Source organism: Lissotriton helveticus, chromosome 6 (genome assembly GCF_964261635.1).
Source record: "Lissotriton helveticus chromosome 6, aLisHel1.1, whole genome shotgun sequence".
NCBI classification, from domain to species: Eukaryota; Metazoa; Chordata; class Amphibia; order Caudata; family Salamandridae; genus Lissotriton; species Lissotriton helveticus.
The window spans coordinates 1,683,968,074-1,683,989,257 of NC_136067.1; the positions used below are offsets into that span (position 1 = coordinate 1,683,968,074).

Here is a 21,184-nt window from a genome sequence, read left to right on the forward strand (position 1 = left end):
GACTTCTTTAAGGGTTTCCTGCCCTTTTGGGGTCCTATGGCTAATGGTAGGACTATTCGTCAGCTTACGAGAGTGGTCGAGGCCACTATAAATGAGACTGCAGATGCCCTTAGTAATATTACAGCTGAGCTTCAAGCGGATCGCCTTATGACATTACAGAACCGCTTTGCTTTAGATATTATACTTGCAGATAGAGGTGGACAGTGGCGGCTGGTGACATTTGAAAGTGCTGAGGCGTAAATACTGCACTGTGGCGAGCGAGTGCAGCAAGCGAGGCCGAACCACCTATGAGGGGTTTGGGGTGTTCTCCCACGAGAACATTTTGAAAAAAGAGTGGGCAAATGGTGCATTCACAAGCACATTTGAGAAAGAGTTGGCTTGGCGAATACATCTCTGGGAGTAGCCAGACAAGTCTCTCTGCACTTGCACAGATACATCTCTCTCCCTGCATTTACATAGGCACAGTCACCCTGCACTCATAGACCCATTCCTCACCCTTCCCTGACACATTACTAAGCCAGCATTCACCCATCCACATCACTGACTCTGGACTCATACAGGTACACTGCTCAACCTGCACTCACACAGACATCACTCACCCTGGACTCATGCAGGCACACTGCTCACCCTGCACTCACACAGACATCACTCACCCTGGACTCACACAGGCACACTGCTCACCCTGCACTCACACAGGCACACTGCTCACCCTGCACTCACAAACATCACTGCTCACCCTGCACTCACAAAGACATCACTCACCCTGGACTCACACAGGCACACTGCTCAACCTGCACTCACACAGGCACACTGCTCAACCTGCACTCACACAGGCACACTGGTCAACCTGCACTCACACAGGCACCACTCACCCTGGACTCACACAGGCACACTGCTCACCCAGCACTCACACACACATCACTTACCCAGTAGCCCACTTAAGCCGCCTGCTAACTTGCTTTCGAGTGAGGGGGCATCCTGTCACGTCACCAGGAGCAAATGCAAAGCAGTTCCCTTCAATGCCAGGGACTATGTAAATCTGTTCTGCTTTTAGATTAATGCGGGCCCAGCAGCAAGGTTACATACGAATACACCACACACACAAACACGGAAGCTGCACTTGCATATAAAAAACAAAGGACGCAGTGAATAAAATAGGTTCAGAAAAAAATATTTTAAAGTAGCTAGCTATACTATTACAGCCAGAAATCCAACCAACTGTAAATGAGGCTAAAAGGCCAAATACTTGTGTCGGGGAGCTAATTCGCCAGCACGCCAGGTGGTGTTTTGGGAGACAAGTCTGGGGCGGATGCACAGGGCCAGAGTGCATGAATAAGCACATCTACAAGGCAAAATAGACGTGTCAAAAGCAGGCCTGAGAAACATGCGCATTTAATGGTGCACCCGGGGTGAAACAGAGCCTCGCTATCAGTCAAACATCAGTGTGAGGGCACTTTAGCCCAGCCGGCGCCGCATGGAAGGTTGGGGGGGGTCTCCTATTTTGGGTGTCCTGGTCTTTGAAAAACAGTTGCGTGAATCTTCCGTCTGTCCAGTCTGTGCTCAGAACCAGCCTGAACCGCTTTGTGACAGCAACTCCGGGACTGCAGGACGACAAGGGGCAAGCTGAACAGCCTGCAGCTGGCTCTCTAGGTTAATGCACCACCTGCAGAGATCTAGCCTGTAGATCCACAGGTTTCCTCCCAGCAGGATTGCTTAATCGTTCATCCAGGGCTGAATAGATGGTTGACATTGCGGTTGCGTAATAGGCGCACGCCGCATCCATTATTAAAGCGCCTTGATACTTGGGTGATAAAAGCGCTCAAGGAGCATTGGTTTATTGGAACAGAACAAAAGACTGAGTCCATCGGTATAGAGACCAATATTCTTCTTAACAGCATGCTTATAACAGATTGATGCTGCCTTTAATAAAAACATAATCTCTCACTTGAAGTATGTTCGCGAGCGCTAGTTAAAAAAAATTACAAACACATCGGAACCAAAATATATTGCACCAGATTAATCACAACACAATAATCTTTCAGGTAATGTTATATAAGTTACACATCCGAGTTGTTTATTACTCTATGGACATAAATGATCTCGGTGTCCTATGTGCTGTTTATTGCACTTGAAAATAATGTGAACGGAAACATCCAGATTTTAAAAGCGTTCTTCGCTACCTTAATGACCACTATCACGCCCAGATATTGTCAATGGGTTTGTGAAGAGGGTACTGGCCTAGCGGGCACGTGCGTCACCAGAGAGTCCGAGCAAGGGAATAACAGCAACTTTAAAAAAAAAATGCTAAATGAATGCCACGGTTCTGCTGTTTCTAAGTGCTGCACTGCACATAGATATCAGATGTTACTGTTACCCAGTCGCGGCCTGCATTACGGGAGGGGGGGGGGTGGAAATGGGGTTGTTGCGTTGGAGTGGATAGGGGGGGGAGGTGGGATAAATAACTTACTTACCTTGGATTCCCGCTTTTCTCTTAAGTCCAGACTGAGACTCGAGACTTGCGACTCCCGCCGTCGCTGCATTCGAATTCCTCTGGGCTGAGCTCGTCATCAGGAAGGCGGCAGGCAGCCTCCCTCCCCTCCACAGCCAGCGCTGTGATTGGTTCGGCCGGCTGCCCTACCGACGTCATTTCTCTCTGTATGCTGCAGCACAGCGGCATACAGAGAGACAGGGAGAGTGGGAGGGGTTACTCGAGGGCAGGGGGGAGCGGCTTGCCTACTGTGTTAATACTGTCTGTTTGGGTAGCCTCTCAGGCTGCCCAAACAGACAGTATTACCAACAGTGGGCAAGCCGCTCCCCCCTGCCCTCGAGTAACACCGCCCACACAGGAACTATTGATTTCTCGCCGTGCGAGAAGGCAAGGCAGAAACAAATGGTAGTTATTATCATTGGTAATAATAACTACCTTTGTTTGCCTTCTCGCACGGCGAGAAAACAGGGGAGGCGGCACCCAAACGCCCCCATGGACCAGCCGCCACTGGAGGTGGAGTATGTAACTTGAGCGGGTCTAGTTGCTGCGTTTTCATACCAGATAACGCCCCGACAGTGTACCAAGCCATCTTGAGGTTACATAAGTCCGCTGAGTCTATACATGTAGACGAAGGGAACTGGTCATTGATGGGATGGTTTTGGGAAATGCTGTCCAAATGGGGATGGAAGATTTTTAACGTTCCTTGGTATGGCTTTAGCGATCCTTTTCTCGTGTTGCCTATGCATCCAGTGTGGTCCCGCCATTTGTGGCCTTTGTGCTACAATCTATGTGAGAAGACCAGTTCTGAGAGAAGCGAAGGATAATAAGATGATGTTACAGCAACACCTTGATGACCTGATGAGAATAGATATAGACCTGGATTCAGATTGACGTGAGTTTAGGTCATTGCCTACGTAATGGCAAAAGGAGGGTCTGAGGTTCCGTGGTTATCGGGACCGGACTCCATTTTGTTTGCGTTTTTCATAACGCCATTTTGTGTTGCCCTCACGTAGGCCTTGGAAGTAAACGAACGAAGAAAGTTGCATGGGCTTCGTTGTCCATGTACATATTAACTTGCCCTTTCTGACTTGTGAGTGAACTGCAGGACGCTGACCTCTTCACCTGAAACTGACCCTTCACTAAGCCAATTTCCCTTGGTTTGTTTCTTGTCTGAGATTGCCAATCAATGTTCAGGACCTCGTTAACTTTTAGTTTCCTTGCACATATCTTATCCTAATCAGCATCTGAATTGTTTCTTTCCTTACGACTTTTCATTACATGGGTAGTGCTTTCAATTATGGGTTTGTCCGGCTTGTGGAAATTGAATTTGGGACATTCCTAATAATTAACTTTTGGGTTGGGTTACTGTAAATTGGGTTTTTGTTAATGTGATACTCAGTTAGAAAATGTGTCCTATTGGTCCGAATTTTGCGCAGTGGGTGTACATTTATAATGAGAATATTGTGTACAAATACTGATGTCTTGCTCTATGAAATTGAACAGTTTCATGAGTTGTACACCGTGTTGTATTGCTGGGATAACTGTTACTAGCTGCAGCTAATAAATTTGATCTGACGCCACCAGTATTCTGTGTCTCTGTTTGCCAAGACAGGAGAACCCGAAGACTTTGGGCGTGTCCCTGGCGCCTCTGGGTTCTAAAACCCGGTTCTTCAAACGTGGTTAATCTGTCGCTGGAGATGGGAACTGTGCCTCCCTCTCAGTGGCGTAGCTAGGCTTTAGGCCCCTGATCGAAGAGCGGGGGGATGGGGGGTGAGCTGGCGATTCATGCGGCCGCAGGTTAGAAAGGGGGGTATGGGGGTGCTACCAATGATTTAGGGAATTACCACTCAACTTCTATCAGACTTCGTGGAAGAAAACTCCATCCTTCACACCACACAAATGGGCCTTTTGGCCCAAATATAGCACAGCAACTTTTCTCCTGGCTATGGCAGCTAAAAGGAGATTGGATCACGGACCCATCATACTCCAGGACCTCAGTGTGGCTTTTGATACCGTAGACCACTCCACACTCTTAGATAGGGTGGTAAGGCGAGAGCCACAGGAAACGCCGTGGATTGGGTGAGCTCTTTTCTGAGGGAACACACATTCCAAGTCATTTGTGAGGTTCCAAAGGGATCCTCACTTAGTCCAACTCTTTTTAATATATACCTACCACTGATGGACATTGTAGCTCCTTATGGGATTACCACCGTCTCATCATGTGGACGATGCCCAGCTGGTCTTCTCTCTTGCTCCTAGCTCCCGACACCTTTATCCACAATTGAACCTTGCTTGGATCAGATGGCCATCTAGATGAATAAGTCTTGCCTTAAACTCAATGGATCCAAAACAGAACTAATATTTCTGGGAAATAACTCCCTCACTTAACAAGCCCTAGACTGGCTCCCTAGCCTTGGCCTCCTGCCAGTTACTAAGGCGGAACATGTGGCTAGAATAAACCCTATGGATGGAAGACCAGGCCATTAAAACCTCAGCTAGCTGTTTTGGACTGTTGAGGATGCTGCGCAAGATCCTGCCCCTGCTCCCACAGAAATCAAGACAGGTAGTAGTCCAAGCCCTTGTCCTCTCGCGGCTGGACTATGGCGACTCACTGTATCTAGGGTCTCCTAAATGAGTGGCATAAACTACAAGTTGAGAAAAATGTGACTGCACGCATGTTACTTGGGATCCCAAGATCCAAATCAGTTAGACAGGGCCTGAGAGACCTTCACTGGCACACCATCTCTCAATGAAGAGAATTTAAATCACTGTGCATCTTCCACCGGGCCCTGCAGGGTCAAGGCCCACCAATCCTTCACCAATTTGTTTGCCCTTACATCCACAACAGACCCCTGCATTCCTCAAATCTCTATCTGGCTACAGTCCCCAGTGCTAAGCGCGCCAGAAGTGGAGCACCATACTTTAACTTAAATGCAGCAAAAGTCTGCAACTCTCTCCGCCTAGCCATTCGAGCAACAGATAAAGAACTGCACTTTTGAAAAGCCATTAAAATCCGGCCCTTTACATAGGCATTCCTCCCTAACTGCCTCTCTGTTCTTTAGGTACACCTATCCAAACTAGCGCTGGGATTCCTTCAGGTCGCCATGCGCTCTACAAATCCCATTGCATAGTATCTCTTGACAAACCTTTCAAGTGACATGTATCTTAGCTCTCTAATAAAGCCACTCTTTATGCTCAGTATGAGCTCCAACTGTTCCCAGGGTAGAAGAGTTTTAAAAACCAATGTTTTGTGCAATAAATAATAATCATTTTTATGTTGGGTCCAATATGCAAATGATGAACTAGCATGAGAACAGCTAAATACGTTTAATATTATGTATAGAACTGTGTTTATTAATAGGAGTTATGTATGCCACATTTATGTGAAAACACCATTTTGGTTCTGTTTCGGTCATTCGCTCCTGCATTTACCCCCTCAAATCTGCCCCCCCCCTGCGAATCTGCTCTCCCCACGAGCTTTGCAGAGCAAAGACAACTGATCTAATGTGTTTTTCCTCCTGTCCTGCGTACAAACGCTAGAATGACCTTTCTAGTGTTCTTGTTATGCTGCAATTGCCAAGGCACTTCCGCTGTAGTTTCGCTGCATAAATAGGTTTTAATCATTTGTACAAACTGATACTTTAGAAATGTTTCATATTTTGTTCGAACATCTTCGGGTGGCAGTAGCACGGAAGATGCTGAATGGTTTCTTAAAATGGGATAGTGTTTATGTATTAAGTAATTATGTTCTAACTTCTGATTTGCTAAAGAATTGTTACAATCAGACCATTTGTTATGCAAGAATTGTGTATAAGAACCCCTTGTTTTGGGGTGAGACAGAAGATTTTTGGGGTTTCCTTGATGCTGTTAGGGCTGCTGTTTGTTTTCTTTCTGTTTTGCTGCCCATTTGGGAAATAGAATAATTTCAGATTTTGACTACTCTGTATAATTTTGCATTTAAGCCTTAGTGGCATTTATTCTGCATTACCTTGTTTTAAGATTTTTTGTAATAAAACCCTTTAACTTTCCCTTGATCTAGAACTCAACTATTGAGTGGTCCCAGCTATTTATTTATACTACTCTTCTAAACTGATGTTACAGAGGGTGTCTTTTTTGTGCACGATCAACCTGGGGTGAGAACAGTCAGAGGTAACATTTGGGTGATAGTCATTTCTGGGTGTCCTGGATACTGGGGTACAGTTCTGCTCCCCCACCACCTAGGACACAAGCTGGCATAAGGAGTTGAGAGGCATCTAGATCTCCCCAGCAGACAAACAGTGAAGGGAAGCTACTGCCACGGCCGTGTCTTGGTGTTTGCCCACAATACAGAGACACAAGCTGAATGATGTTTTGGGACAGGGCTGAATCTCGGACCCAGCACAAGAATGGCTGCTAGATCTAGAATCTGGCAGGAATTTCCTCTATTCCTGTACTGACCCCATTGTATGATTGCATTGAGAGATTCATCAGTACTGAAATGTTCAACTTTTTTTATTCACATGGTAGTTAGTGGTTGTCAAAAACTGTAAGTACAGCTTTTTAATAGTGAATGACTAAGGAAAAAAGCAATTGGTTTATTGTAATTTAACATGTGCCATTGAGTGTCAAAGGCTGTAGAGCAGCTGGAAACAGTGAGAGCCCTTTAGGAATGGTCCAAAATTGAATTTTCACGTGCCTTTTGTAAGTATGATATTACGAATGTAATACACCTAGATGTGTCAAAGGACAGCTACATGACAGACATATATCCCTACAACATACACATGTTTAGTTATGGCTTTGTCGCGGACTGTGTAGTGCCCTGAAAACCTTGAAGAGAATTCTCATGAAATCTGCTGTGCCTCTGGTATTGCAGTGTAATATATGCCAAAAAAATGTAATTTGTTAAGAGGTAGATGTGGTGGATATTACCTAACTTGCCCCCACTCTGCTTTATTGTCGATACAATACCCACCCAGCCATGGTTGTTATAAAGTTCTTCCACATTGCGGCAAGAGCATGCATCTTAGTGAAGTAATGCGCCATCGCACTAATTCATGGGATGCACAGCATATGTCACCATAACGTTAGGCTACGTTGCTCGGATTGTAAAATAAATGTTTGAGGCTTTCCTGCTATACTCCCACAGTTCCATGTATCCTAGCGACGTAGCCTCATGTTACGGCGACATATGCAGGGCTTACCATGAATCAGTGCGCGGCGTGTTACGTCACTATAACGCACGCTCTAGCCACGATGTGGAAGAACTTTATAACCACTATGGCCATGTGGGTAGTGTATCGACAATACGGAAGTGTGGGGGCAAGTAAGGTAATATCCACCACATCTACCACTTGGAGATCCTGGAGGATGAGGACTGGAGGGAAGCCATGCAGAGCCCCAGAGAGATTGCCATATGAGCAAGGTTTAGATTGGTCCAGCTCCGGATCCTACATAGATCATATTCCCAAAGAACGCTACAGTACCGATTGGGTCAATGTGACACATACCACTGCAACAGGGGCTGTGGGGAGGTTGGAACGTTCTTTCATATCATTTGGGCGTGTCACAAAATACAGCTCTACTGGGCAGGAGTTTCCCGGATTATGGCAAGGGTGGTGAAACAGTGGGTTGCAGTAGATGCAAAATGGCATCTCCTGGGAGTGACAGGCGACACAAATTGGACTTCACATACTAAAAGATCTGGTCCTCGTGGGAAGAATATAGAAATTAAATAGAATAAAGTGGGAGGGATACAAGCACAAGTGGGACCAGGAAATGAGATGCTATGGTACTCTGTTATATGTGAAATGTGGCTTCCTTCTGCCCGCCGCCGCCGCCTGAAATCACCCTGTCTCTGTATTACTATAAAGGTGTACCTACCAACAACTCTTCAATAAAAATAAGTAAAAAAAAACATTTCTAAAAGAGATGAGGCTAGTACCATGTGTAGAGGGTACTTAGCAGAAGAAGATTACAGTCCACACAATATTTAAAAAAATAGGTCTGGGGTAGGTGTACCTGCCAAAGTGTTCTGGAGGAGCCTCGTGCTGAAAGTATCACCAGTAGAGTAGATATCCACAGACACTGAAATGCAAAGGGCAGTACACATATCTGGGCCCTTTGTACTGTGTACCCAGAGGTCTGGTTAAAAAGCTAGCAAATCAGCTTCCAGTTCCACCTCTAGGTGAGGTGGTCAAAGCGGAGTCATGCTTCGGGAGAATTCTCACGAGTAGAATGCCAGCAGAATGTGTGTAGAGTAGCCCACATCCCCATACTTTACATTGATCTTGCAGGCATATGCCTGGAATGCTGCTGAAGTCACCCTAGCTCTGGTGGAGTGTGCTTGGACACTAAATGGAGATTCTGTCCTACGCAGGTATATTAGTGGGAGATGCAGAACGCGATAGGTCTGCAAATAACCTGTAACTAAGCTTAGTTAGATTCATTGCCCCAAAGTTCTGTAACAGATGGTCTGTAGAAGGCAAGACCTGGTTTAAGGTAGCGAAAAACTTAAGAGGTGATTAACCTTCAGACTGTGCAACATTTCCTTAGCCATCTGTTCACCACAGCATTGCTCTCCAACCTGGTTTGTGCTACACCAGTGCTACCACATTTATACATATATACATACATGCCGTTGTGGACGGGGATGAAACCGTCTGTTTCAGGTGACACTTGGTCAACATCTTGGAAACAAAGTTAACGTGAGAGCTCATTAGTACCTAGCCCTAATGCGGTTTGGTTGTGAAGGGGGTAGAGCCTAATGCTTGCTAATGGGTCTGGCAGAAGATAGGAGGACTCAAGGTCTTGCAGTAGAGCAGCTTCATCACAGGCCCAGGTTCAAAGCGCTTGTTCATCTACCAGGTCAGGACTGGATTCAAATGCCAAGACACTGTGGTGTGCTGTATAAGCCCTGCCAAAAGTAGTTAGTCAGATGTAGTTGATCTCAATAAAAGTATTATCTGACGTATACTAATAAAGTCCCCAGTGACCGAAAGGTAGGTTTTACATGCACCAAAATGGACACCTGAGTCAGTAAATTGCCCGGTGGCAGAAGCCAAGCCTTTTGGTCCTGTGCTGTGCTTTTGTGCATAGTTTCTAGACTGTTCCAGGAAGTCAAGCTTCTCGAATGAGATGATGGGGTGTACTAAGAAAAGCTCCTTAGGAACTAGTTCAAGAGTTAAGTGGTGGTAGTGGGGGGAAAAGGGGGGGGGGGAGAAAAACAGAACTGCCGGTGGGGCGTATCTGCAGAAAAGCACACCCACCTGGACGCTAGGACTATCACAACGTTTAATTATTAAAGAACTTAGGAACCGCTAGAAGTCCTGCCACTAACCTAGTACGGTTTGCATAGGTGAATAGAGAGAACCAGGTCATTGAAGCAATCGCAGTATGTAGTACACGCTATTCAAAGGAGATTAAAATGGATCACAGAATTTATTAAATTGATGAAAAATACCCAGCTGAATTCTATTACATTTAAAAAGAAATTGTGTTATAAGGTGTTGCACTGAGTTCAATAATTACAATAACGAAAAGGTTCTAAAATAGGTTAAAAAGATTTATATTAAAAAGGTTGCGAGCACTTTCTTAAACAGCTTGTTTACAAATGTATACTTCAGCTTCAATTTCAGAATAGTTTCAATGCATAAGCAAAAACATTGCTCTTAATACTTGGCACATACCTTTAGTTCGTCGAGTGCCGTTCCATTCCGGTTACAGAGTAAAATGCTGCAGATTGTTGTATCATCGGATATTAAATGCAAAAACTGTTTTGAGGCAAGACTCTCGACACGAACGCTTCTTAGGTGGCCATAACATGCTGGAGAAACAGGAGTCAGGGAAGCAATCGGCTGTGCACCTGTTCCATTTGGAGAAAATAAACAAAAATAAGCAAATACACTTACTCTGCTTTAATAACGAAACATATTCAACACATTGTAGTTTCAGAAAAAGGTAGTCATTATCATGTGGCACCCAGGGTCCATTTCACTACCACATTACCAAATGAGGTTTGAAATGAATACCACCCTCACAAACCAGAGCATGTCTAACAGCAAGGCTCTAGTTTCTTCATTAAATATCTAGAAATTAATCAGTTTATTGCTTCCATTTTTCTCCTTAACAGCAAATATTTCTCACAAATCTTTTAGGAAAACATCTTTTTTTTCCATTCCAAAGAACGAAGCTTTACCTACCACAGCAAATCCCCATTTAGTCCATACTCTTCTACATGTTAGCAAACGGTAGAAACACTGCCACCTGGTGGAAATATTCAGAACTCGTTTCATAGCTTTAGAAAAACAGGCATTGTAAATGCAATAGGTATCATCGCATTTGTTGGAGTTGGAGATATTGCCATTGTAAATGGCAATGTTTTTTTACGTATGCAATAGATGTGCCCTTCCCACCTTAATAAAATAAAGAACTCCGTTGTGTGTTTTTTCCTGTAGTATTTTGACCAGAACCACGAGCAGATCGATGACCCGAGGGTTGCACGGCCCAGGAGGTTCAAATAACTATCCACGACGAGTCATCTCTAAGGCTCTCTTTTATAGAGGCATCAATCCAAAAGCATATTGCAAAGGGACGTAAGGATGGGGCCCCCGGCCCAGGTGGAATACTACCAGCCCTTTACAAGGAGGATCCACAGCCTTCTGGGCCACTCATCTAGCCCCGCTTTACTTATCTATCCTAGAAAAGAGCTTTATCCCGGCCTCCTGGCGGGGATCGATTCTCGCTCCGATCTTCAAAGGCGGTGACAAAAAATCTCCAGGGAACTACCGCTTGATTGCTTTAATTGACAATGAATCAAAGTACTTCGCAGGCATACTGCTGGACTCTCTACGATCATGGGTTGAGTCAAACTCAATCATACCACCTAACCAGACTGGATTTACAAACAACACCGGGACAATGGTAAATCTCATCACACTCTCTCTCTTGATCGACCCGGCCGAATCCAACATTAGTCCCATATACATGGGGTTTATAGACTACAAATCTGACTTCGACAGAGTCAATAGAAGGAAGCTGTGGCAGAAACTCTCCCTGCTGAATATTCCTAACAGCCTACTCGGCCTTGCAGCTTTTGCATCATGACACATGGTACAGGATTAAGATCAGGGACGGTTTGCGCCTGTCACGACCCATAGCAACAAAGTAAGGCCTCAAGCAAGGCTGTGTCCTTGCTCCTATGCTTTTGAATCTATTTTTGTCCGACCTCTCTGCAGTTCTCGACTTAGTCAATTCGCATCCACCCAAACTGAGCAGCCTTCGTTTATCTAACCTACTCTACGCCGACGACCTGGTTCTTCTTAGCCAGACAAAGATTGGCCTACAAAGTCTCCTGGACGAGACCGCCACATACTCCAACGGGAATGGTCTAAAGATAAATAAAAAGAAAACCAAAATCCTTGCGGTTCGCACAACCGGGACTAAAAAGCCTGTATGGTCCCTACATCAGGAAAGAATTGTAGTGTAGCTCCTATTTTCCCAATAGGCTCTGCGCATTGGAATAGTCCCTACAGCAGTAAAGGCCTAGACCAGACGTTAACTAGGTCTACTACTGTCGATACTAGACTTAATTTTTGGGTTTGCCAGCTAAGCTCAGAGTTCGCTAGAAACTTTCTCGAATGTTCAAGGAAGGATTAACTCCCCTGATTAGACAAGAAGGGATTTAGTTTCTGACAACCATAGAACATGACAACTTTGCTCTCCCCTAATCAAGAGTCAATCTCAAGAGTCGTGTGAGCACAAGGCAATTATTTTACTCAGTCAGTACGTGCATTCTTAGTCTCATCAGAATGTAGAGAAAAGGAAGAGACGGGCGTGTTCAATAAAAAGGTGTTATTTATTGATCAGTCTCTTTTCTCGTACAAGAGAAATGGATCGATATTATTGCAATACTTATAGTTAAGTAAAGTGCATACATTAAAAGCAATAGTATAAAATAATACTGTAAAAACATTGATATGGTTTCTGAGCCATATGATGTTTAAAATGATTAAAATATATTTACATACACATATACATTTGACTAAACGTACTCAACTGGTGTTTCTAAATACGCCTAACCCGTGTACCTGACCTAAGTCTAATGCGTGGGCGGGAATAGAAAGTTACAGTTTAAGTTAAGTTTGTTTTTGCCAAGTGAATAACTAAAGAATTCTCTGTGAGGGGTTATTCAGTTCTGTACCTGGAAGTTAGGATGAATGAGGAATGGTATCTCTTTCTCTGCTCTCGATATTCCAGGCTGCCTGCGAGGGCTGCCCAGAAGCGCCGGTGCTGGGTCTCTCGGCTTGAGATAGCAGCGCGTCTCTCAGCGCGTCAGGAAGGCGGGGCTGCTGCCAGCGGGGTCTGCTTCTGCTCTCGGCTTCGGCAAGTATGGCTGCTCCGTCTTGTCACCACGCGTGTGTTTGCATAGGGCAAGATCGGCAATATTTATACCTTAAAGGTGCCGAGATTGACGTAAGGATGGACATAGGTACGTCAATAAAGATGTCATACGACTTGCTCGTTAGCACATTCTTTTGCAAAAGTTCTCTGTGAAATCAAAACAATGGCCGCACGGATTTTCCAGGTTGTCATAGGTTTGATTTGTTATGAGAACGTCGTATGCCTTATCAGGGGCTGGAGGAATGTCGCTTGTCTAATTAGATCTCAAGCGTTATGACCTAATCAGATAACACGTTCCTGTGCCGTAGTGTGACTGCGTCAGATAACGGTATCTGCATCATGGGGGATTTCTTGCCTCATGGGCTGACTGTTAGTTAACTTGATAGTTAGTTTAACCAGAATAGGGTCAGGAATAGGGGGATCGATTCAGAACCTATAGAAATACACGACACCCACTCCACGCTAACTATGGTCATATCTACTAATCTATGCATAGTATAACATAGTACAACATACTATAGAGTATAGTGTATACCTTACCACCCCAAAATACATAAATGCATTTTGAAATTTTCAAATATACTGAAAAATTGCAGTCATATATATTGTATGCACTTAAGCTATGGTTTAAATGCAAAAGTAAACACGCATTTTTATGCATTATTGCTTTTTGGTATATGAGAAATACACATGAAATGGCTCTTAATATGGCTATACAGAAAGGAAGTCCGAGACCATTTCATCACATAATAAAATATTTGTGAACATCCCAGCGGGCAACTAAAGTTTTATAAAGTATCTAAAAATAGAAATCTTAGTTCTCTAGGAATAGTTTCTTACTTTAAGCAGAAGATAAGTGTCCCGAAAAATTTGTGAAAAATAATTTGGGGCTGCTAAAAAATTGTTGTCCGTGAACTGGTGGGAAGAATTGTTCATGTGACTTTATTTTTAAAGTTGAAGGCCGAATTCAGGGAACGCCGTGTGCGAGTTTACTCAAAAGTCTCTATTTCTGTTCTGGAGAGAACATCATATCATTCAGGCTTTCGAAAAAACTGTCAACAGCTTCATGGGAAAGTTCCACTAAGTCGGAAATAGGGGTAACCATGCATTCGTGCGCATGATTGTCTCCATTGACATTCTGATTTGCATTGCTGACAGAAGGTCGTACCTGTTCGATGTTGCTTTCATCTTGAACTTCACTACTCTTCAATCGTAGTGGTGAAGATTCCAGGAATGCCGTCATCAGGATTGGCAGCCTTTGAGGGCAGCACAAAGCGTGAACCTTGGTAGGAACCAACAGTGTATCTGCATCCACTGGCGCATCCGATTGTAGCGTCAGACAGGTGTCTAACACGCATTCTTCTCCGCATAGCAGACACCTTAGTACAGGTAAAACACACCTTTGCCACATTGGTCGAAATGATAGAAACCAAGTCATGTTTAGGTCTCTAAGCCGGGAGAGTCCCAGGATTTTTGATATCCGGTCCCGGTATCCAATGGCTAGGATCGTATCTTCCATTGTCGCGAGAGTTTGATCTGTGACATGGGTTGCCATAACGAAAAATAAGGACTAGGAATAGGATTCCTGCAATTAGTCCCAGGATCAGGGGAAGTCCGCCAAAAATCGAATGGACGAAATCTGGAAAAATACCCAGTATGGCTTTGAATGGTGTTAATGCCATCGAAAATACTGTCTTAAATACCTTTGAGACCCCAGTGGTATCAGAAATATTTAAGATTTCGCTCAGGATTTCCGCGAAATGTACGGGGGAATTAGTTGATAATAATGTATGTATCTCTGCAGTCGTCCTTGCGACTTGTAGATCATATGTTTCTTTTGATGACGTGAGCCTTGTAGGCGTCTGAAGAAGCACTGTTTTCATTATGCTTAAAGTGTCTATTCGAATAGAAGTAATTTTCAAACTGGGCCATGCCCTTGCCTCCCTGTCTGGAAAGGAGCTGGGGAACAAAGAACGTCCACAGCACTTGACCTTCGCTGTTGTAGTTACTAGATAAGGAGTCCCGGGCATAAGACTGCAACATCTGCGGTCTACAATAAGAATGTAACTCCCATTATAGAGTCTTTGAAAGAATGGTTCTATTTCAGTTGCAGGTGCGCCTTGCTGGTGACATGAAAGGTTGTATGAATTCCCTTCACAGGCTCCGTGCAAACTAATACCGTTACACAGAAGCGTGCCGCTTAGTGACATAGCACAATTGTTGCCACTAAGAAACACTTTCTGTCCTTTTTACTGACACATGCATGTGAATAGGGCAGGTTCCATGTTGTTTTAAGGTACCCCTTTCCCAATTTCTCGTACATGCCAGCCTGTATATATTTTTGGCAGTATTGAAACCTGAAGGTTGAGATTGGAATATTTATGATTCCGTGGATTATCCATTCACTGACAGGTCGTTCTGACATTGTCATTGGTAATCTTTCTAGTTTTTCAATGCTCAAGATTGTATAATCAGCACCCTTTTGCCCCATACCGATTTGTCTATCAGTAAGGTTAAAGATTTGGAATAGTGACGTTGTGTTGATTAAACGCCAAGGCACATAGCCTGAACGCAGATTTTGTAACGTCCAGCCAAGCTGTACAATGGAACGCAATTGTGACTGACCATGTTGTAATAACAGTAAGTCTTGCGATAATATATCGATTGCTGAAGACACAATGCTGTCCAATGAAAAAATTCTGGAGGACAGAGTCATTAACCCATTGTCCACTACAGAAAGTGATTTTTCCAAATTGATACGGTCAATTTCCCGTATTCTTTCTGCTGTCTCAATTTGAGTAACCTTCCAGGCCTCATTGTATGCTGCATATACAGAGGCTGCTATGAAACACTTTTGACGCTGTTTGCGTGGTCCCAGTATGAAATCACGCAAGTCAGCACCATCAGTAAGTAAAGTTAGGTGTTGCTTAATTTCAGGCAGTGTGGAAGTTTGAAGCCATTGAAGGCATAATTTGCCCACACTGTAGGTTGTTATTATCCCTGGGTGATGTCTTTGGGGATATCTAGGGTCTGGCCTGGTCATTTTGAAACCCTGTGTTTTATTCAGGAATCTATCTTGACAGTTATTTGTATCTGTGGGCCGGATAAACCATTGTTTCCAATCAGGATGTGTTCTGTTTTGGTTAAGTATATGGTTTACGTCTATCTCTTCATCTGTATCAGAGCTATTGCTAAACATTGTTGGCTTTGGAATAGACGGGTTATTTAAATCTTTGATTTTGGCTAAGCCAAGACAGGTGGTTTGTTGAACAGTGTCATTTAAAAATATCATTTGTTCTGGGATCATGCAGGCTCTAAACAAAGCTTCTAAACCCTGTACTTGCCATTCTTTTGTACCCCAAACACTTTTCAAATCAACATTTTTGTCCCAATAATCAAATCCAAAAGTATTCATTTGTTCAAAGAATGAGTCTGAATATATCAATTTTGTGTTGGTTATCATGGTTTTCATCCCTGTCTTGTTTGACAATTTAAAATAAAATGTTTCAGCATTACTTGTGTTAAAACCTGAAAAATATGAATATTTGTCGTAAACGGTTCTAGAGCTTCCTTTTGGAGGCGTAGCACAATGTTCCCATTGATTATAATTTAAAACATTTCTAGGTTGTGCAGATTTATGTAAAAAATGGTTACCATAATGGTTATAGCAATACATACTATCATAATTTGTAGAACCTTGCAAATAATCATGTTTTGTAAATTTAGCAGACATTACTAAATCAGACATCATATTGTTAATACTTTCGAAGTCCCAATCATCAGCAAATGAGTTTGGTTTTGCAAAGTCACTCAAAGAGATCTTGATTTGGTGTGGATATTTCAGGATCTCGACCGGACCATAAATTTCATAGTCAGTGTTGTCCCAGGCTACCCCACCAGGTATCGGATTGGCTGTGAAGTTGGCTGAAGAAAGTTCTGGAGAAAGTTCTCTTTTCTCGACGTGTGAAGATGTGTGTGGTTTGAGGACCAAGTTGATGTTCTGACTTGCTGTGTCCATTTTAGCATATTTTCCCTCAACGAAGCGTCCTAAAGTAAATACCATGATGAGCCAAAGTATGAGGATAAATGCACCAAAACCCACCCAAAATTCAATCCATGGAGAAACCAGATATGTTTCTTTCAGATGTTTCAAAAGTTCCTTAGCTTTGTCTTTAAAGGATTTTGATGATGGCTGTGTCTTTGATTCACTGAAGCCGTCAGAGGAATCATCGAAGTTGATGAAGTACCCGGATGCAGTTCTGTCAATTGTTCCAATTGCTTCAGGATTTTTGTTCCTTGCATTTTCACTTGGTACTTCAGTATAGATTGGTGTGTCTCTGCTAAATGTCTTTATTTGGGTTTTCAGAGGTCTGGGTTCTATTGCATTGTTGCATAGTCCTTCTTGTTCTTCTGTAGGCGTTTCGAATGTGATGAGCCTTTTTGTTAGGACCTCTGTGCTGGTAGCAAACTTTGGTGTTCTGCTACTTATTGGGAGTCCACTTGGCCTACTGTTTGTTATTGGCCACATGTTGTGGTTTTACCAGGTCGATGGATACAACTCGGTTCTCCTTTTTACCAGCAAGTGGCGGTAGTACAACTGATCTTGTCCCGTTGACAGACAAGACAGGAACTGCTTTTCTGTAAGAAGGCCCAAATTCCTTCTTTACCGCGATCTTCTCCCTGACTCGATCCCCGACTTTTGGAATCCAGACAGGTCTTGCTGGGACAGGTGGTGATTCTTCAGTGGTTGTTGGCTGTTGTTTCAACTGTATGTTGCTCAGGTCTTTTCTTGTTTTGTTTAAGTCCTGCAAAATAGCCAAACGGTCTTTGACATCAAAGGTTTTTTCTATTACCACTGAAGTCTGACTATCAAGGTCAGAGATCAACATCCTAGTTCCGAATAATAATTAGTACGGACTGAATCCCTTCAGAGAATTTCTTGGCAAGTTATTTAGACTACGTTGGACACTTATTAGATGTTTGACCCACCCAGCTCCCGAACCTAATATCCTTTCCATTATAGATTGCTTTCTGCCTTGGTTTTTTCTTTACACCATCCCGTACCCTCAGGAAGGAAGTGAGAAGATTCCCGCTGGGCTGTGCTCATTTGGCCATGTTTCCCCCCCAGGCTGGATTGCCTGAGTGAAAACAATGGTCGAACGTAGCATGCTCTTAGCGTATATGCCATTTAGACTCGCAAATCTTGTATAATAGTCCGGACGTCAGCCGAGTGCTGGTGATCTACATTATAAGTGGAAACTAGCCTGTATATGTTAATCGCAAGCCCTTCTTTTTGCTGGTAATATTATCTGCCTTGATACAACGAGGTATTAAACTGCTTCTCTCCCCACTGCGATCTCTGTTGCAGTTTGGGCAGTTTTTTACAAACATGGTGTAGTGCAGGCTCATGCCTGGCCACCAGTACCGTGATTGTAATTCTTCCAGAGAATCTTTTAATTTAAGGTGTCTGTGACCCTCGCCCATGTGTGCGTCTGCGATTAACAAGTTTCTCCTGTCCATGTTTGGAATCACTCTATCCCCTACTCCAGGGATTCGAGCAAAAGGGACGGAGTTTGCATCGATTATGTATGTATAATTGAGTGGATAGTTGATCGGTAACGCTGAGCAGTCGCCTTTTGATGACGTTTTCACCGCCAGCATTGTTTCACCGTCAATGTATTTTAATGTACGCTTTTTTCGATCTACGGGAGCCGGTTTAGTGGCTGCCGCTGCGGCTGTTTCAGCCAATGAATTCCCCACAACGTGAACGCCATCACGTTGATGACTCAGTGAGTGAGTCACGTGAGTCTTTGGTAGTTCTTTTTTCAGAAGAGCTACTTGTTCCCAGAGCAGTCTCTGCTTTATTGGTGCATCTGTGTCATCTTTGTAACCGTTCTGAATCCATGTCTGCAAATCCTTGTTATATGCTTTGACGCAGTAATATGAATCTGACACTATAAGTGTCGGGAATTCGCGATCCGCATTATCTAGCGCCATTTTCAAAGCTATTATTTCAGTTTGTAGTTCTGAATTAGTTTCTACTGAGTGTGATTTTGTTAATAGAGGTCTTAGTTTACCTCCGCGCCACACTTCTTTTGTAATCTCACATGTGGGGTTGTATGCTTGTTCTCCCCAAACGGAGGGTTGAGCATGTCCGTCTGTATAGATTACACAGGCGTAATGTCGTAGAGGCAGAATGTCGATTGGCAGAGGATACGTCTTTTCATATTTTAGATTTTTTTTTTTTTTTTTTTTTAAAGTTGTCAACCATGCTATGCTTGATAATTCATATCCTACGTACAAGACTGTCAGATGGGCAATTCTGGATTTTTTGAAGTTGAATTTGTAACCCTCTGCAGCGAACCCAAGTATTATGGTGTTCACCCTTTTCAAGTGAGTCTCCAAGTCATCATCTGTTAAGTAAATGTCATCGACATAGGATAATGCTTCATCATCATATAGTTGTAGTAATTCTGTTACTCTCGCTGAGAATACCCCCGGGCTGTTCTTGTACCCCTGGGCTAACCGACAGAATTGTTTTTGAGTGCCATTTACTGAGAATGCAGTTAAAGATCTGCTCTCTGGTGCTATGTTTTGACAAAAGAATCCATTGGAGATGTCCAAAGTTGTTTTGTATTTTTTGCGCACTATGTTATTCATTAGTGCAGCACTGTGTGAGTTTTGCACTGCAAAGGTTTTGCAACATGTGTTAAGGTGTCGGTAATCCAAAACTAGACGATATGAATTGTCTGGTTTGGAGACCGGAAACAAAGGATTGTTCATTTGTGAGGTGCAAGTTTCAATCACCCCCTGGTATTCTAGCTGATCTAGTATTTCATTTACTTGTTTTTTAGCTTCTTGCTTAATTGGGTACTGCCTTTGTGCAGTAGGTTGTGATTTTAACTGGATTTTGTGAGGAGGAGAATCCTCATCCCATCCTACATGATTTTTATATAAAGCAGGTGCTAAGGCCACTGCCCACTTTCTAGCAAGTGTGTATTTTTTATGAATCGGTATTTGATTCGAGAAGGCAGGCATAATTACTTCTTCGCCATGAGGGCACTCCCTGACAAACTCTGGTGGCCAGTCTTTTTCAGCTAGAAGGATGTCATAGCCTTTGGAGAGGTTATCCCAAAATAGTCCCCTTATTTTCCTAGTCTTATCTCCCTCTATACGTAATGTTATCTCGTATATCTTGTGGGGCTTGCTAACTCTGGTGTCTGCAGTTTCCACTTGAAGGTATTCATTCGTGTCCACTGTCTCCAGATGATTCATAAGGACTTTGCGAGCTATGCTCACCTCTGCTGCGCTGTCTAGCATTGTCTGAGCCCACTCTCCGTTTTTCAGTTGTGTCCTCAGTATTCTCGGCATTTTTAACTACCTTGATACTGGCTACCTTCTTTTTTGGAAATTGTAATTTCTTTTTTAGTTGAGCAGGTTCCTTGTCTTTGGACTTGGCGTGCTCTTCTGATCGTCCTCTTCTTTCCGATTTCTGCGAGGAATTCTGAAAAGATTGAGAGGGACGTGTATCAATGTCTTGATATCTATCAGGTTTTTTAATATTATCCCTATTTCTAAGGTTATATCTATTCCCAGAGGGGTCACTCTGTGGTGACCTCTGTCTTTGGTTTGGAGATTTCTCTCTTCGCCTCGGAGACCTTCCTCTGGACTGGAATTTCTTTTTTTTAGGATTGGATGTTTTGTTTCCATCCCAGTTCTTTTTTGGTGAATTATTATTATTAAAAAATATTTTTTCTGGACTTGTAGTCAGTTGCGGTTTTACTGGTATTCCACCTAGACTATCTCTGCCTAGTTCTTCATAGGATTTTTCTATGATTCTGGCAATTTCAGCTGGTTGGTCTGCTATATCTGTCTCTTTTAACCTCTGGCGGATCGCCACGTTTGCTGCTTCACCTTTTATGTTGGCTAGTAATATAGCCGAAACCTGTTTGAAGTCTTTTAGTAATTTCATACCAAGAGTTAAAGCAGGTTCTGGACCGTATTCATCTTGAATTTGTTTTAGCACATCTGGTATTACCGAAATGGATGGAACACCGTGCGTTTTTGTGTAGATGGAAGCAAAGACTGTACCCCAAGTGTCACAGTCCTCAATGTGTGGTGCGATTCCCATTGGGAGACATATAGTCAGAATCCTGTGTTTTTCCAGCGGGGTGGTGTCAGGAAACACCGCCTCTATTTGGGTGATTTTCTGTGCCAACCAGAATGGTATTTGTTCCCGTTTAGCTGGAACTTTACCTAGGCAGGATTGGATGTTCTGTGGTGTAATTTTATTTGTGTTCCCCTGGTGAGGGGTCA

The 21,184-nt window shown here is 43.4% G+C and overlaps 1 protein-coding gene across 1 annotated transcript in view; it reads right to left on the bottom strand.

The window, feature by feature from the left end:
- MKKS (MKKS centrosomal shuttling protein) overlaps window positions 1-21,184 on the bottom strand; it is a 75,809-nt gene that overhangs the window by 26,240 nt on the left and 28,385 nt on the right. Inside the window, exon 2 of the mRNA XM_078649539.1 lies at window positions 10,156-10,331. Within this exon, the coding sequence (XP_078505665.1) occupies window positions 10,156-10,331 (176 nt within the window). The remainder of the gene's footprint in view (window positions 1-10,155; window positions 10,332-21,184) is intronic.